The 19,106-nt window shown below is 38.6% G+C and overlaps 1 protein-coding gene across 1 annotated transcript in view; it reads left to right on the top strand.

Annotated features, from left to right (window-relative positions):
* RAP2A (RAP2A, member of RAS oncogene family) overlaps positions 1-18,101 on the top strand; it is a 35,215-nt gene extending 17,114 nt beyond the window's left edge. Inside the window, exon 2 of the mRNA XM_061476309.1 lies at positions 14,094-18,101. Within this exon, the coding sequence (XP_061332293.1) occupies positions 14,094-14,331 (238 nt within the window). The 3' untranslated portion in view covers positions 14,332-18,101. The remainder of the gene's footprint in view (positions 1-14,093) is intronic.
* The last annotated feature ends 1,005 nt before the right edge of the window (positions 18,102-19,106 follow it).

The raw sequence follows: 19,106 nt of genomic DNA, 5'->3' as shown, positions 1-19,106 counted from the left end.
TTGATTTGCTAGCAAAGTCCATCCTTTCCATCAGTTCACCTAAGTAGCCATCTCTTTGGGTGACACAGGTCATCAGCTGGCATACAGCCAGCACAGAGGTGCATCAGTGCTGCAGGGAAGCTGACAGCCAGGAGCCTTGGGCTCTGACCTGGTGCACCCCCTCCGTTGCTGACACAGCTTTGACACTGGCCAAAGCAGCCAGGTGACTTAAAATCCCAAAGTTGCAGTGGTGTACGTAGCTGTGTGGTGATGGAGTCCCAGAGGGTACCCTTGCTGGTGCAGGCATGGCCTAATAGCTGATAGGGTTACGGTGAGCAAGATAAAATGGTCTTCAAGATGACTGAATGCTACAGAATATCTTTGTAGACAATAAAATGGCTGTCAGACAGGTTAGTAAAACTCTTCTGGGAAAAGGGAGCTTTTTTATCCTAAGCTAGACCCAAAGAAATTAACATTTGTACAATAGTTAACATATAAATAGCTCAACATCTGAGATGATATCGGATTTCCTCATTCTAGCAGGCTTCATTTCAAGAGTTGCTCAAATGTTAGATTTGAGACGTATATACACACATGTAAGGAAGAATAAAATGCTTAGATTTTACTGTTTTATGAGCTAGATACTCTGTTTGATGTCACTTTATAAACAAGTTTTTACTAGGAAAGTTCTGGATACAAGTATGGGTAAACATTAGTTTCAAGTCTTCGAATATATTCTGGATGCTGATTTAGAATGAAGTAGTGTGCTGTTGTTTTTCTTTAATTGGCAAATGTCTTATTACAGGAAGAATGGAAAAAAAAAAACCAGCTCCTAAGAAAACTGTTTTTGAAGCATATTCTCAACATAGAGGAGAGTTTGTCAGCAAGTCATGCTTGATATCCACCACATAGAGGTAGTATACTGAGAGGTAGTATTTTATATTTGAAGTTGAACCAAAACTTAACAAAAACCCCCAAAACAAATAACAAAACCCCCACATGATTTTGGAAGCTCTTATTCTTGTATATTCATCTTCAGATATGGAAAGTTTCACTTAGCCTAGTCAATGTGCTTTTTTTGAATCAAATTGCTAGAGTTACGAAGTTGTATTGTCAAAGATAGTGGTCACTTCTGAAAAGTGTGGAAAAGAAAACCTTCTTGGTGCTCCATTTATTCAGGCATTCCAATTATTTAAACCAGACTTACAGTAATTAGGTAACTTATTCTGTAAGATACGGGCCACCATCTTTCTGAAGTCATGGCAGAATGTTTATCTTTCCAAAGTTGAAAGTCAAATGGTCTGGTAGAAACTCAACAGGAGTGACGAGGCTTTTAGAGCATCTGCTGATGAAACTAGTCAAGGCTTTCAGATTCATGTCTGTTTTTTTTTCTTTCTTGGTGACAAATTTTGTATTGGTAAGAGGGTTTGACTATAGTCAAAAGGTTATGAAGTCATAATGCTACTTCTGAAGTAAAAGAAAATTATAAAACTTGTACTATTTTCTCCTAAATTGGTTCACTGTAGCAGTGTGGCCACTTGCTTAGAGTTTCTGTAAAATTTTCTATCTTCTGAAAAATAGCCAGAGTAATAACCTAATCATACTGTTGTGAGGAAAATCTGTCTCAACAGAGCATTTTTTGCAGTTTTCTTGTATGCATTGTAGGATATTTTTATTAGCTTGAAGGACATTAAGCTGTATTCTTCTTTGGTTACTAGGGCAACAACGAAGTGTCTGCTTTCTACTAGACACACAAATCCTCTTCAGGCTATGCAGTATCATATAAACTATGGTATCTACCTGACTTAGCTTCTACTTGGGGACTGATGAGAGAGCAGAAATTTATGCCAGGTTGTTTGTCTCTTAATGCCATTATTTTTATTGTAATTTTCCTGGAATTTCAGTGACCTGAAGCTAGATTCACTGCAAAAGGTCAAATTCTCTAAAAAGTAACTAACTAAAACCACTATGGAAATGTAGATTATAGGCATACTTGATGATTGATTCTGCAGACCACATGGTGGCAATCAAATTATCAGAGGTGAATTTTGTGATCCAGGCTTGCCTATGTTTTCAAAGGCTTGCTTATATTTTCAGAGGCTGGATCTGGGTAGTGCTGAAAGTCAGCAGCTTTGACTTCATGGAGTAAGAAGGTTCTTACCTTAATGTGGAGGAGAAACTGTTGCTTTCTGTGTAGTTCTGACTGGACAGCATGACAAGATCCTTACTGAACTCTAATCCTCCGGAAACAGGTGATGCTACTAAGAAGGTTTTGAATTAATTCTAAAGCCTATTCTTGAAGACTGTAAAAGTGTAATTTTAATGAGCTAGAGAAAATCCTATTAGAATTGTTTTGCAGTGGGATTTTTATCAGTGATTATAAATTGTTTAAAGGAATAAAAGAAGAGCATGTTCACTTTGAAGAGTAAAACAGTACCTCACAGGACTATAGTCTTCTGGCCCTTTTAAAATGCATATGTATTTGAGTATTTTTGCTAGCCAAAGTTTTTACTTTGTGTATCCACTAAAAATTTTCAATAGTTTAAAGATACAGGATAAAGAGATTGAAGTTGTCATAACTTCTGCTTGAACTTCAGTTAATTCTGTAAAAACTGGTTAATTCACTTTGCTTTCAGAATTCTAGCATATATGCCTATCTTGAGTCCTGTAAGTATGACTATCAGTTCCTCTATATAAATGGCTATAAATATTTGTATAGCTTTGGTATTTGTTTCTCAGCCCATTTTCTATGGAAACAAGCCTTATGCAACTCGGTCATCTGCTTGTCTCATCTTCCTCCATTACTTGCCAGTAAGCTTTGAATTCTGTAGCAAAGCTAAACTAAACACTAAAGCAAGTTTCCAAAGAGGTTGTAGAAGGTCTGTCTTTGGAGGTTTTCAAGACTGTACATGACCCTGAGCAAGTTGGCTGAGATCTGCTGGCTGACCCTGCTCTGAGCAGTATATTGAACTAGAGACTTCCCAAGGTCCTTTTCTGCCCTTGTGGCTCTGTAGTTCAATGTCTGGAACAAATTAGAAATCTGAATAATGAGTAAATTGTATGTGAATTGTTCTGGGAAAGACACTCTGTCAGTGCTGTAGTTGTGGAGGAAACTGCAGTATGTGCTCAGCTCTAATTATAGACTGAAGAATGGCGAGGGGAAGAGTTGTAGGCAGAAGGAAAAACTAGAGCTCTTGATATCAACGCTGACCAAACCTGTAAGAAACTAGACCTACAATTGTCCTGATAAATTACTTCCCAGAGTCTGTGCTTTATAGAAGGGCTGGATGCTGCTTCATATATTATGTTTTATCTTTGTCTTGAAGATTTTTCTTTAACCCAGCTACAAAGCATAAACTCTGATATATCTGAATTGGTACAAATCTGTTTGGTCTCCTTCCTTCTCCTCCCCCATCTTTGTCAGTGCTTCCTTGTACAGTAAGTTTACAGTATATTTTAAAGTACTATAGTAACTCATCTAAAGGTTTGCATATAGTTTTGCTGTATGATGTACAAGAGGCTTATATTGCTTTTAATAGGTATCTGCATTTTTCATTGCCTTTGCACACATCATCAGCATAGGTAGGCTTTTTGACCTTGTACAAGTTCTGACAGAGAAGGAAGAACAAGGAAAAATCCTTCAATGTCAGCATATGTGTAAGATATTGTGAACCCTTGCAGTTTCTGCTCAAGCCAGTGGTGTTGAAATGAAGAATCAACCTTGGCTTTGTCCACTAAACTGGTGTTCTTGCTGCTGGTCCAAGGCACACCTAATCCAATAGCTTTATTCTTTCCGCTGGCAAACTTGATGTTGGTGCAAAATCTACCCTGATGTGTCTGTTCTCAAGACTTGTAAAGAAAACCTGAAGTTTTGTGGTGCTACATAGCCTACTGCTAAGAATAGCAGTAGAATGCAGGTTTTTTTTTCTCTTGAAGAGCAAGCAAAGCTGCTAATGCATCTTTTGATGTTCAGGTTGCCTCTATTGCTGATGATGTGTTTACATGCCATAGGCTTTCAGAAGCTAAAGCTGACAACTTGTTTTCTTCAGATGGAGAACACAGGTACAGAGTTCAAGGGACTTGCTAGAAATTGCCCAGGTAGTCTGTAACAGGGTATGGAACTGAATCCACATCTCTTAAATTGCATGTCAGCACTCATCTCTGATGTTTAATGTGTTTTCTGCAAGGTGTCGGAAGATGAAGTTTAATTACAAATGGTTGTGTCTGAAAAAATTGGTCATTTTAGGGAATTATCTGTTTTCAAGACTTTAAATTATGAATAGAAGATGAATAGTAGTCTCTAATTTTAGTGCCTTCCATGTGTTGTACATTTGGTAGGTACTGAAAACCTTGACATATCCAGTCATGTTTATTATATTGGAATAAAAATGAATATATTAGCATGTCATATGGCTTAAAATATTTAAGGTCAGAAAACTAATACAGTCATTAAGAATATTTTTTTTTCAATTAAATATGAGGCCTGTTTTTAAGATGTTGAGCCATTCCTACAGTTAGTAGCAGCAGTTTTCTAAAAATTAGATGCTTAGCTTTAGCATCTGGAAATTTTGAGCAAGAACTTTGAACTTAAGTACCCATACTGTACCTCATAATCTGTTGATAGTTTTCTTGACAGCAAGACTTCTTTCAACGTGAACCGAGTATAGATATGGGTATATATTGCTTTTAGAAACAAGAGAGTTAGTCATGATGGGAAATGTCAGGTAAAACACTTGCATTTTATATAAAATTGAAATGTGTGGTTCCTGCTTCTTAAGAATTTTCTGTTCCATGGTATAGTTTATTTGAAAATCCCAGTGTTTTGTAAATTGCTAAATGAGATAAGCACTTTGGGGTTGTAGCAAGGTGATGTTAATGCTTGATTATATAAAAGAAGAATTTTGATTGGCACAGAGAGGGAACTCGAGGATTAAAATATTGGAAATATTGTTTCAATGTGCTCAGAGCAAGCCTGCTGCGAAGAGGTAGATATTAAGTAGGTACCTAGGTACTAAACTTAAACTTGATAATAAACTTCTGTGTTAGATATGAATTTTAATGGTAGATAGAGACTAGGGAGAGGTGTCCTGTTTAAGGTGAAAACTAACCTCTTGTTTGTGAAGGCTTTTAAGCATCCAAAATGCCAGTAGATGAGAATTGCTGTTACACCTATCATAGACTCTTTGTTGTCAGCCCCAGCACTCAAACTCCTGTTTGCCTGGCACTTCCTATGCCCAAGCTTTACTTAGAGAGGAAATGATAAACCATTTCATGGAGTTCTGCAAACTTGATGAGAAAAGGTCTCCCTTAATGATCAGAGATTTTTCTTTAGGAGTTCCCTTTAGTGAATACTGAACTCTTTTCCCATAAAGCATGTTGCCAGGCAATTGAATTTGTGGGTGTTTCTGCTGTTTTATCTTGCAAGATGGTGACAGAGCTGAAGATAGGCTGTATTGACTTGCAGAAGCAGTCTGAACACATGGGAGGAGTTTATAGTTATTTGAATTCCATGGAGGTCTTAGATGGAGAAGTTCCTCTACAGGTAAGGGTTTCTCTCTGAAGTGATTGGAAATTACTTAGAAAGTTCTTTAGTGTCCTTCATACAGAAATGAAATGCATCTTTCTGTTGCCTCTGTTGCAGCAAAAGAATGTAGGTTTAGTAGATGGCCTTTCAGTATGTGTATTGGGGAGTACTATCCACCATTCTTGTCCATTGGAAGGTCTTGGCTGTAATGTGTTTAAGTGCTTTGGTTGAAAGTACTTGTAGTAACAGTTGGGAAACAAACATATAGTGTGTTGTTACCTTGGGTTTTGTTGTTCTTGTTTCTTGGGCTTTTGTTTGGAAGAGAACTATTTCTTCTAATCTCTTACAAGCACAGCATCAAGGGTGAGCCTGCAAAACAATTTGAGCAGAACAGATATTGGTTGAGGCTTTTCCTAGACCTTGAAACCAAATTGGGAAGTGTAATCTGACTGTAACAACCACAGGATTTTAAAGTATTTTATTTAAGTTGAGGTGATTATTTTCAGAAAGTTTCATGTACAAGAACAGAGATAATTTCTGAAGCCTCCTGAAAAGCAATATGGTGTGATGCTTATTTATTACTCTAATATTATTCTTCAAGTTGTTTTACAATTATTATTTAATTTGCTGTCATATGAGTAAGTATGTTTATCCTGACTTTATATACCTCAGCCTATCCATCTGAAGAGTTTGTTTCCCAAAGGCTATAGTTCATGTCAAAGCCTAGAATAAAATGTTAGATCCCTAGTCATGCAATTAGGCTGTGCACTGTTCTTCATGGCAAACTAATTCATGACTCAGCCGCCTAATTGCAGTGGGACTTCCAATAAGCTCTTTAACAACCTCTCATTTATAAAAATTATTTTAAGACTACTTTTTTTTTTCCACTTGGGAGTTGTTGCTAAAGTAATGAAATCCTCACACAATATAGCTTACAAAACTGAATATTAAATGCAATTAATTAATAAACTGGAATGACTTGTTTGCATCAGAATGATGGGGGTTTACAGCTGTTCTGTATGGATTTGCCTGAGAAGCTGTAATAATTTTCATCAGAGAGCAAAGTGCTCAAACTTACAGAAACCTACTTATTTTTAGGTCTGCATATCTATCTCCTGACACATTGCATATATTTATAAAGATATAGGTGCATCTTCATTGCAGGACTCCATGGAAAAAAAAAGATACAGCTCTGCAGACTGAGCCCCTGCTGTTGATTTAACTGAATGTTAAAATTTTTAAAGCAACCAAAATACAAAGTAGCTGAGTTTGGAAAAAGTGAAATGTCTTCTGTGGCTGAATTTCTTGAGGTAGAAATTGCTTTAGAAGTACGTTTATTTCTCCTGCTGCTTTGGTTCAAGAATTTGAAGCTTTCGACAACGGGTTAAGATTGTTTTCCCCTTGACAATTCTGTAGTCTTGCTTCCTCTTATCCTGGTGTTTGAGAGGCTCAGAATGAGGCTAGTGAACACCAAGTGTCTAGGGAACCTCTGGAGCCGAAGTGAGTTTTTAACCATTGAGGATTCTGTAGTAAATGTCCAAAGAATTGTGTGAGCAGGATAAGAAAAAGTCTTGATGGAACAACTTGGAAGATGTTCTTTCTCTAGATGAGGAAACTTCTAGTTTAAATTCTGACAGATTTTACTGCAGGCAATCAAAGTTTGCAGTTGCATTACAAAATGTTTAGTAATATTTATGTATGAATTTGTAAACAATCTAATTGATTTAACTGCCATTTCTGGTACTTTATTTCATATTGCCCAGAATTCTTTTACTGTGTATTTTGGCAGGATTCTCACCAGAATTTTTTTGTAAGTCTAAAATGAAGCATAATTATTTTTACTGGCTCTCTGATATTATTTACATCATCATTGTCCCTAATATCTTCATCCCGTAAATCATTTTCCATTTTGAAATACTATGAAATTACCAGAAATAACACTTTAAAGAAGTAGAAAGTGATAAAGGTGGCTTAGTACTGGAGATCCTTTTCGATGATTAGCAGTAGTTATCATGGGTAGATGACTTTGCATTTCAGTGCCCCCAGTATTTAACATGTAAAGATAGATATCGTACATCTTTCCATAAACTTCTTCAGGACAGAGGGTAGTTATACGAAATAGTCTTTAAGAATATATGCGGGATTTTTTTTTGGTCTTGGTTTTTTTATACAGAAAGTTTCTGCATTTTGGTTGAACATAATTGCCTTTGATATGAAACTCGGGCAAAAATCCTAGAAAAGATGCAACACTTAGCACAATGTAAAGTTAGAAAGCAGGTACCCATTTAAAGTTGTAATGTGTTCATATGTTCTATTGTACGGTTCCGGCTCACTTTTCTTGCTCCACTTTAGGGGTGCTGGGTAATCTCTCGCACAGTTACAGTGAATCAGATCAGTTTATTAGCCTTGGTCTACATAATGTTTTTAATTCTTACTCTCTTATTCTTCATTTTTATTATATTTTCACTGCACATCATCTTTGCTTTTATCTTTATCCAATGACAGCTCCAACCAGAAAGATCTCTTTTACAAGATCTTTTGTAAAAGAGATTCAATGTGATGTCAGGTACTGCCCATGTTTTCTTTCTTTGAAGAAGATTGGAGGTAGGAAAAAAATGGGAGGTAAAAAAAAAAATCTCTGAAAGTCATTTACATACCATTCATCTTGAGGCTTTCTAAATGTTTTAAGCTGTTACTCAAGGTATACACAGTAATCTAAACAGATATATGGATGTTGTATGTGCTGTGTGATGCGAGGTAAAATATATAAGCTGGTGCTGTGTGATCAGTGGTGCATAGCTGGGCCACATAAAACATTTAAAGTGTGTGTATTTATTGATTTTGTGTGGCTATGATGTCCATCCTCAGGAAAAGTGAGGGTTTTGCTGTGGTCTGATGGTCCCAGAAGCTCATTAAAAGTGGATAACAGGATGGTTCTTAGTATTGAAGAGTTATCTGGGACTGCAAAATACATGCTGGTTATCTTTTATAGAGAAATAAGTGTATCTTGCCAGCAGTGATATCCTAGATATAATGGTATTTGACTCTGCACCGGTGTCTTTCATGGGGCTATAAGTGACTGCAGTTGTGTTATCTCTTCAGGAATTGCCACTGCTCTGTCGTATTGGAGCTTAAGATAGTGAGATTGTTGAAACAGGGTGAAGTCCTTGTTCTTCAAGTGCATTCTGCAAACATGTCTAATTGGTCTAACAAAAATTTGTTTCTGAAGAGGTCTTGACAAGTCAAGCCCTCCTGTGCTGCATTTGAGTGTATTTCTTACAGGCTCTGCTATGATGCTTGCCCTAGAATACATCCTGTGCTGCAATGATACAGATTAAACAGGCAACAGTTCCCATTTTCAGGTGGCCCTCATGCTTTTCGTTAGGAATAATCAGTGCTGCTCAAAGCTTTTCAGCAGTACTAAGCAAATTGGATTTTTGTGGTCCAGGAACAAGGAGCAGAGCTGTGCCACTTCTCCAGTGCTAAGGGGTGAGGCAGGAAAATGGGCTGCACTCAAAGGCAAGACCTCTGCCCAGCTCCCGCATATAATTGAGCTGCCCTCTCACATGTTCTGTGGTAGCAGCAGCAATCTGGCTTTTCAGGATTTTAGTATAGGTGGTGTGGTCTTATTCTCTTGTGCTCTGCTAAAAGTATTTGTGTGCAGGTTAGCTCCTACTTGAAGTTTTCAGAGGGATTTATGAATTCCTGGATTCAATTTTCTTGTGGTTGTGTGGAAGGGTTTTTCACTGCTGATTGGGCATTGCAAGATGGCTCTTTTCCTTTGTAAAGAAATTGTTTTCTTCTTGGGTCACTGAAATTCAACAGGGTGAAAAGCCTTCTACCCTTCAGATTTCATTAGAATCTTCTAATTCCACATCTGAGAAATCACCCTTTCCCCCTGCAGGCCTGTGCTGCCGCACACCACCTCGGTGGTGGGTGTGCCAGCATCTGGCCAATCCAAAGCTCTGCAAATAGCAAGTGGAGCCTCCAGGAGCAGGCAAAAGTTCCCTCCATCAAGATCAGCAAGTGTGGTAGGGAGCACGTTGAGCCAGGGATCTCTCTTGTGCTCATCAGATAAATTTGCCCAGGATACCAACTGAAGCAAGATATTCTGGCAGTGTTGGGATGTAAAGGGTAGAGAGCCAGCTTGGACTTCAGAACTTGTAGAGCTTGATTTAGTTGAAAGCTAGGGTTTCCACAGTGTATTACCAGAACTGAAAAGCTGTGAAGTACAGTGTGGAGACGCTTAAGGATTCTGAATGAAGAAGGCAAGCAGGGGCTGGAGCCACTATATGTAACCATATAGTTTGTGTAAAGACTTTTTAGTTCATGTGTAGCACTGTTCAACATGCAGTCAATGAATCATCATCTTGGTTTTGGAGAACACAATACCCAGGTGCATGGTCTGACTCTCCCCTACTCGCTTGGGTCTGTCAGGACTGATATTGAGCTGGAGCTCATAAGCCTGTACTGAAGCCAGTCATCTGCTCAGTATCCATGGACTGCTTTCCCATTATTTGCCATATTTCAACCTCCATTATTCTGGATAATGGATACTGACTTTTCTATATGAAAAGACAAAATGCATGACTGTGTATGTGTGTGTATATATTATAGACAGTTTCTGTGCATATTATACGCATATTATGCAAGCATAAGTATATATACTTTTATATTAAAATCAAAAATATTTGTCACACACAATCTACATGTATAAAAAGTGGGTTTTATGTAAAGTTTATTATTCAACTGACATTCAGGGGGACCTTGATAGGCTGGAAAATATCAATATCAGATATTTGACATCATAAAAGTTTTGCAGAAATATTTTCTTAAAAAATCTGGTGTTAAGTGGTTATTAGAAAAATCTGGATTGTAAGATGAATGTATTGACTGTAGGATTCTCATCTCATTTTAGGTGATCAAGTTAGATAGGGAATAAGGTAAATGCAAGAGGCAAAAGCAAGAAAATTTAATACGGAAGAATGCTTCTATCTGCCCTACTTAATAGTTCCTAGGTGGTCCTGTGCAAATAAATTAAATTAGACTTTTCACATCTATCCTTATCAGTTCTTCTTTTTGTTCTACTGTATGAAATTTCACTATTTTAATAGCTCCATTTCCCAGCTGCTGAGTACTCATAATATCTTCTGACATTAAGTTGCTCAGCTTTCCTAGGGTTCCTAAACCTTTTAAAGCACCTGAATAGTTCAGTGGAACTAGCTATAAATCTGCAACAAGTGTGAATTCCTCCCTTTATGTTTCCCCTTTTCCAGTCAGTGAGAACTTAAAATCATAGAATAGGGTTGGAAAGGACCTTAAGATCATCTAGTTCCAACCGCCCTGCCGTGGGCAGGGACACCTCACACTAAACCATCTCACCCAAGGCTTTGTCCAACCTGGTCTTGAACACTGCCAGGGATGGAGCATTCACAACCTCCCTGGGCAACCTATTCCAGTGCCTCACCACCCTAACAGTAAAGAACTTCCTCCTTATATCCAGTCTGAACTTCCCCTGCTTGAACCCATTACCCCTTGTCCTGTCACTACAGTCCCTAAAGAAGAGTCACTCCCCAGCATCCCTATAGGCCCCCTTCAGATACTGGAAGGCTGCTAGGAGGTCTCCACGCAGCCTTCTCTTCTCCAGGCTGAACAGCCCCAACTTCCTCAGCCTATCTTCATACGGGAGGTGCTCCAGTCCCCTGATCATCCTTGTGGCCCTTCTCTGCACTTGTTCCAACAGTTCCATGTCCTTTTTATGCTGAGGACACCAGAACTGTACACAATACTCCAGGTGAGGTCTCACAAGAGCAGAGTAGAGGGGCAGGATCACCTCCTTCGACCTGCTGGTCACGCTCCTTTTGATGCAGCCCAGGATACAGTTGGCTTTCTGGGCTGCAAGCGCACACTGAAGCCGGCTCATGTTCATTTTCTCATCAACCAGCACCCCCAAGTCCTTCTCCACAGGGCTGCTTTGAATCTCTTCTCTGCCCAGCCTGTAGCTGTGCCTGGGATTGCTCCGACCCAGGTGTAGGACCTTGCACTTGTCATGGTTAAACTTCATGAGGTTGGCATCAGCCCACCTCACAAGCATGTCGAGGTCCCTCTGGATGGCATTCCTTCCCTCCAGTGTATCAACCGAACCACACAGCTTGGTGTCATTGGCAAACTTCACTGGACTGCCATCATTCCTCAAATAGGATGGATAGTAGCTAAGCTATTTCATCTACCAGTTCCGTCAGGACCTGCAGATGCATCTCATCAGGTCCCATGAACTTTTGGTTCCTTAGATGTTCTCGAGCTTGATCTTATCCTACAGTGGGTAGTTCATTCTTCCAGTCCCTGTCTTTCTTTCTGTGGCTTAGGCATTATGACTGGAGGAGCACTTGCTGGTGAAGACGAAGGCAAAAAAGTCACTGAGTACCTCAGCCATCTCCATATCCCAGATAGCCAGATCTCCTGTTTCCTTCCAGAGAGGACCCACAGTTTTCCTTTATCTTGCTTTTTTTCACCAATGCACCTGTGGAAGTTTTTCTTGTTGCCCTTGATGTCCTTGGCCAGATTTAATTCTACCAGGGCTTTAGCTTTCTTAACCTGATGCAGGGAAGGTGTACCTGACTGCACTTTCATTGAAGGTTTTTTAATGCTGTACAGCGAATACAATAGGACACGTGCATCTGAACAGCAAAGATAAAAAGAAATATTGGATTGCTGTCTTATCTCTTGAATGCCATCCATCTTATGTAATTAAAAACTATGCTATCGTGTGTTGAAATGCGGGAGGACAGACTTCAAGATGCTTGTGTGTATTTTAGTACTTAATGGCAGCTTAGCTCTTGCAAGAGTTCCAAAGGAATCATTGTGCTAAATACTGTGTATCCATAGAGTAAGAAATGTATTGTGTCTCTTCAGATGGTAAACAAGGATAGGATAAATAGTGAGAGAGAGGGGAATTCTCTACAGTTATTGACCACAGCCCTGGACTGTGGATTAAATAACATTCTCATAGTTATCGAAGAGACATAATGAAGTTTAAAATTTCAGCTTCCTCTTATGACATGGTTGGACCAAGTTTTTATACTGCTGTGGTGGTGTAAGAGTTGCTGAGGTAGTCTGAGAAGTTACTGCTCTTTTATCCTTTCTGACTCTGGGGGATCCCACTCTCCTTGCAGAGGAGCAGACGGGAACATGTAGGCTCTCTGTTCCAGTGCAGGGAAACTCAACAGCTGAGTTTGATCGTGCCTGGTAGGTTGTGGCAAGCTGCTGGATGTTTCCTTCAACCAGCTGAGGCACATGCATCAGCTCTGCTCTGCTGCCCTGCCTGGAAGTCAGGGAGGGTGGGTGTAGGGGTGAAGGAGTAATGAAGGCTTAAGGACAGTGACATCTCCAACTGCTGCAGTTGTCAGCAATGACTGTTGTCTGTCCACAGCTTCGTCTTAACTGATTTGACTCAAAGCAGTACTAGTAAGTTAATATGAAGTAGAAAATGAGGTTTAAATGGAGAGTGAACCATCTTGTTTCTCTTAGATCTTAGTTTAGTTTAAGTGCTAAAAGCCATAATCAGGTTTTTTTGTCGGTCCTTGTTGCTTTCATGAGAAAACCCGTGTAAGAGTGTTTTGGAAGTAGGCCCAGTGTTTTCTTCTTTGCTATGGCAAATATGTAAATTTAAAACCTGACTGAACACTTCAGTTCCATGTCTGAAGAAGGGTTTATGCTTGTTAGGATGGGGTGGCAGGAAAGGAAGGCAAGCATTTTAACTTCAAAAAAAAAATTGGCAAGGATCCCCTCACAAGGAGGTGCAAAGTAATAAATTCTCTCATAGCTTATGTGATCTACTGTGCTGTCAAGTTGATTATGAAGAAATGTGATAACACTGCCTGGAATATTTTTTTTTTCCTCCAGATTATTTAACTGGCATAATGATGTGAATGCTACAATGGACAGTTGTGTATTCTCTATCAGCTAGGGTCAATTGTGTATTCTGTATTAGCTTATACATACTTTTATATAACAATGCTGTCACATATACAGTACTTGGAAGCAAACTATGTTTCCTGAAATTTCAAATTAATTTACTGGCCCTTTGTTTTTTTCCCTTTTGTTGCTAATCTGAGAGTTCCAAATATATTAAACAAATTACCCTTGAATGGGACAATGGTGTATCCTTCTCACAAGCAGGAAATACGGCATGCTACCTGTTCAGGGAGGAGGATGTAATGTTAAAGGGAGAGCTGGACATCCATCTTGTTCTTGGACCCTGAGGTTGCAAACATGGAAAATATTACTAGAGTCCTTGGATTTTGTAGTGGGGAAGCATTCCTGGCAGATCTTCTGTTACGGAAGAAAATTCAGAGGAGAGAGCATTGCTTAGAACTTTAACAAATCTCTGGGGGGAAAAAAGAGATGTGCACAAATTGCCGGAATGTTACATATACAAAGTATGTTTTCAACGTGAAGTTTTCAGATTATCCAAATGTCTCTTTCCTGTTGCGTCTGTACTATTTGCAAATGGATGTTTACATTTAAAATATTGCCATTTTAAAAATATAATTATTGCTGTTGTTCTTGTGTTCTTGTTTTTGAACTCTAGGTATGAGAAGGTGCCAGTAATTCTGGTTGGTAATAAAGTGGACCTGGAAAGTGAGAGAGAAGTATCACTGAGTGAAGGCAGAGCCTTAGCTGAAGAATGGGGCTGCCCCTTTATGGAGACCTCTGCTAAAAGTAAAACAATGGTGGATGAGCTCTTTGCAGAAATCGTTAGACAAATGAACTATGCAGCACAGCCAGACAAAGATGATCCATGCTGTTCTGCATGTAATATACAATAGCATTAAAAATGACCTAACCTGGACTTAATTTGCAGAAATTTTGTAAGGTGGTAAAACTGCCTACTTCACTTCCTGGTTTGTGGGTCACTTGAAATACATCTGTAGTGAAGTAGCAACATTAACTCAGAGCTGAGCATTGGAAGTCAATCACTGACTCTGAATATAATTGGGTTAAATGACCACATCTCACCCGTTTTTCCCTTTGAGCACCTGCAATTTTATGGCACAGCCAGTTGATCGACAGGGTCATTCCGGTCAAAAGTACATGTGTTGCCATGTCAGACAGCAGCTATTTTTGAAGAAGCTGGAAAACTTCTGGAACAGAAACAGTGAAGAGAATATCTCTGAAGACCATTCCCAACTAGTATAAGCGTGGAAGGAGAGACAAGTCTTTCAGCGTCTCATCACCATGCTTCAGGACATGTGCTGTCACTTGTGGCCAAGTTTGTTCAGTCAAATATGTTGATTTCACCAGAACTTCTGACAGTGTTAAGAGGCTACCAGAGACCTATATAGTTTGGATTGTTTTCAAAATCAATGCTATTATTTCTACACTTTATCCCACATCTTGAAATAGAAAACATTGAATCAGTGTGTGAAATGAGAGGCAAGATCCGAAAACAAATGACGGGTGAAGAAACAGTCTGGCATTGGAATGTTTTAAATCTTTCATTTTGCTGCTCAAAAATGGAGGATCGCTTCAGGTTTTGGTCTGCAAAAAGCCAAACAAACCCTCTGTTTACAAAGCAGGAAGCATCTTTATTTATCACTTTACTGAACCAGGAGGAAGCAACTGTGATGAAAAAAAATTGCTGAGCCTTACTAACAAGGAACACTTTAATAGAATAACTAGTACCATCTTGTAAGGAAAATTAAGCCATGTTGCATCCATATGTTCCCTTCTGCAGAAACCTCGTGGGACAGTATGAACATCCTGCATTTTTAAGTTTGTTAAAGATAACAGTTTTTCTTGCCTTCAAGGGCTACATTCTCTGGTGTGATCCCCAACTAAGCTTTGAAAATCAAGTTTGCTATTTGATAGCTTTAAGGATGAAAACTTAAATTGAATAACCATGTGAAATCTTTTGGTTCAGAGGTGACATAGTTACAGTTGTAATTCCTTAGGTGAGTGTGGAAATGGCTCTTTAATTGCCTGACACACTATTCAAAGGTTGCCCCAATTATTGGTGTGTTAAGTGGTGGGAGCAAATATTTTATTTTGAAAGGATGCTCGAGCTCTGACTTGCTAGTTTCATAGCAGTGAAGTATTTATCATTTGCATGACTAATGGCACAGAAATACCTATTCCGAAGTCTTACAATCAAAGTATAGAAACGTTTTCAATCACAATGTTTAGATTTTAAATGCTGGAGAGATTGTCTTGAGCTGGTTCTTTTATGGGTAAAATTGGCCATAAAAATACAGAGTCACTGAGCCTGTAGTCTAAGTAACACCATGCGTTTATTAGTTTTTCAATCTTGTGCAGTAACAGTGTAGTTCCTTGTGTTTAAATGAGTGAAAACAGGGGTGCTGGGGTGTGTGTGTGTGTTGAGTGCGTATGTGTGTGTGTATATGGCCCTTAGAAATGCTGTAATTGGAGTTAGGTTCGAGAGTTTTGCCTCCATCTGCAGAACTTCCTAAAACACTCTCATCTGCTACAAAGGAAACTTGAGTACAAAGCGCTTTGCAGTTCTTCATACATAAATATCCTTAACATTTTGAATTATAGTTCATTGGATGGTAACTAAAGGAAATCATATTCACGGAAGAGAACTGGCCATCTCTGCCCTTAATCTTTCAAAACCTTTCCATAACCAACGTATTGAAGGGCATTAGATGACGCAAAACATTAAGCCTTACTAGAACATAAATGTAGCCCGTTTCCCATCTACCTTGCAGAGCTTTTGTTACTGTACTTTGTTCTCTTTCAGGAGATAGGCACACCGTTTATTTCTGGCATCTGAATGCCCATTTTGGGTGCTCTGAATCGCCCTCCTAGAGGCACCTACCTCTTTCCATTGACAATATAGCAAACTTAGGCTTTTAACTTTGGTCCTCCAATTCACACAACTTATATGCCTAAACTAGATGGTATGAATGTTCTCTTACCCCCCTGCCCACCCATTGCGTGAGCCACCATGCTTAAGCAAGATGTGAGATATTCAATTAATGATATTTCAATTTTCATAGTATCTAGATTGGGAAAGGGTTTATTGAGCAGAACAACCTATCTGTAAAACAGCTTGTCAGTGTGAGATCACTGCATAAGTGCTCAAAAAAACCAAAACAAACCCCTACCAAACCTAAATTTGAAACCGAGTTGGAAGTACATGTTATGCAATGTTATTTACAGAGGTGTTAAAATCTTACCTCACAGATTGTTCATCCTCCAAGAAAATGACATGAAGTACAATATGAACAGGCTAACATGAAGTTCATAATATAAAACAGATGGGCTTTTAATATAGGGGAAAATGCACAGTGAATTTTTAACAGAAAACATTAATGAAAGTATCTCCCAGTCTTGTTCCCTCATTATGCTCTTACATTTCCAAAAACATCAGCTGTATGTAAGCTACCACACAACGTGGTGGGGTGGGGGAAGCCTAAGTGTTGTTTTTCACTGTATAGTTCTGAGGAAGTAGTTATGCACTATTTGTATTTCCACTAATGTGAAGATAGTGGAGCTTGAATCAATGACAGTTGCACTCAACAGAGATTTTTCAAATGACAGGGGTTGCAGGAAGGGAGGTGAGGGAACCATGCGGCGGCTGCGTGGCCACCCTGCAGGAGACATTGGTCTTGGGTCATAGTGTCGTTTGTACCCTGATAGGATTACCAATTCTAGTATTTGAAAGTTTCTTATAACATGCCTTAAAAATATTATGATTTGTTCCAAAGACCCACTTTTCCTTTGGCTGTTCTTGTACTTTTCTACAACGACAGCATTTCTGCAGTTTTGTTGGTTTGATTTTTTTTTTTTTAAGTTACAACTTTTATTCTTTTAAGCTATGATAGTGAGAGCAACTGTTTCCTCTTTCCCTTAAAAACTAGTCACAAAAACTAGTCAAAGCGAACAAACCAGAATTAGATCAAGAGTATAAAACATAAGTGCATTGGATTTTGGTTTTTGTTTTTTTCCTGTTGTGTCTGTCCCCCCACCTCCCCTTCAGAGCATCAAGAAACATTTTGGTGACATTTTCTGTTCTGGTTCTAGCCTCTCCCTAATCCCAGTGCTACAGTTGCCATTACTTTTCTGTGGGAAAACTACTGGTATTTGCTTTCCTGTATAGAATGTTGCCTAAAGATGTCAGCCATTTGGTTGGGGGGTTTTGTGCATGTTTGGTTTTTATTTTCTTTTATTATTTTTTTTTTCACCAGCGTGCTGTCAAAGCACTGGTTAGGCTTTAATTATGAAACTCCGCAACAAAAACAAATGTTTGACAACTGCAGGAGGCTTTTATCTGCATTGTTGTGCATCTGTTAATTCTTGATCAGGGTTTGAAGGAAGAATGCAGTGGGTTCTGGAATCAGGCTTAACGCTGTTGATTTGGAGTTTCCTAGGGGTGAATTAATGTATTTCACAGTTAATTGTTGAGCTCTAATACAACTGGCAACTTAAAATGGGGCAACAGTTTGTTTTGTAACAATGTCAGTTGTTTAAACCTTGATGTTTCAGATAAAACAAGAATTGTACATAGAACTCAATGCAAACTCAGCAGTTGTATTTGGAGTTAAATTATTTTAACAAATAAATTTATTTAATGAAATCTCCCTTGCATCTTTCTTGTATTTTCCATTTTGATTTGATCAAAAAGCTCATCCAAAGCTGACGAGGGCTACCCAGTGAATTCAAAGAGCACTGTCAGCTATTTGCAGTTCAGCCATGATTTTTTTGCCAAAATGCTCTTCTTGCACAAATTAAATAACAATATGTTAAAATCAAACACTATTTTTCATGGGTGAATACATGTTGTGATTTAAGGTATAAGCTTGATAAAGAACCATCACAAAGGGTTATTTTTGGTTAGTTACTTATCTTAGAGGTATAAGATATGGCAAGAGAATAGTGCTTATTGTAAAGTGTAATAAAATGATGTACAAATTTAGTCAGTATGTGCATATAGTTAATATGCAGAACTACTTTTATAAGGTTGAGTTTGCAAAGGGTTAAGAAAGGATTGCTTGTTCAATCAGCTGTTCAGTTGATGAGTGTTTTGCAGGCTTCACCACCATACAAAAGGAGTTAGTGTTAGAAAGAACTTCAAATACAATTAGGGTTGCAGAGATTTACAAATGAACAGTTGAGCTAATGCTAACAGGATTATTCTGGCTAATTGGCACCGATCAGCAGTTACATTTTAGTCATGCCAGTATCCCTAAAATACCCTGTTTTCAGCAATGATAGTTGCTTGATAGTCCCTTGTTTTCATGTCACACATGCCATAAGGAACAAGAAGCCTGAGGCTGGCACATCTTAAAAGCTCCTAGTTCTATGGATAATGTAGAAGGCTGACACATACTGGTGATTTTATGGTTTTGATTTGCCCATTCATTCTGTAAAGGAGTTCTGGGGAAACTTGTGCTGATGGGTTCTTGCAGTCCTATTAATTTAGTAATAACCTTTTGTTTTGCCTGAGAAGATCCCTCTACAGGAACAACAGGAATTCACCGGGCTGTTTTGAACAGTTCAAAAAACCCTGAACTGTCAGTGTGGGACACTCTGTTTTCAAATAACAACTTGAAAACTGAATAATGTACTCTTAACAAATGCT

The sequence above is a fragment of the Pezoporus flaviventris genome, unplaced genomic scaffold (assembly GCF_033815535.1).
Source record: "Pezoporus flaviventris isolate CSIRO_AGI_PZ_B2104156 unplaced genomic scaffold, CSIRO_AGI_Pfla_v1 ptg000095l, whole genome shotgun sequence".
Classification (NCBI taxonomy): domain Eukaryota; kingdom Metazoa; phylum Chordata; class Aves; order Psittaciformes; family Psittacidae; genus Pezoporus; species Pezoporus flaviventris.
The sequence above is the reverse complement of the archived record's forward strand: the minus strand, read 5'-3'. Positions and strand labels throughout refer to the sequence as shown.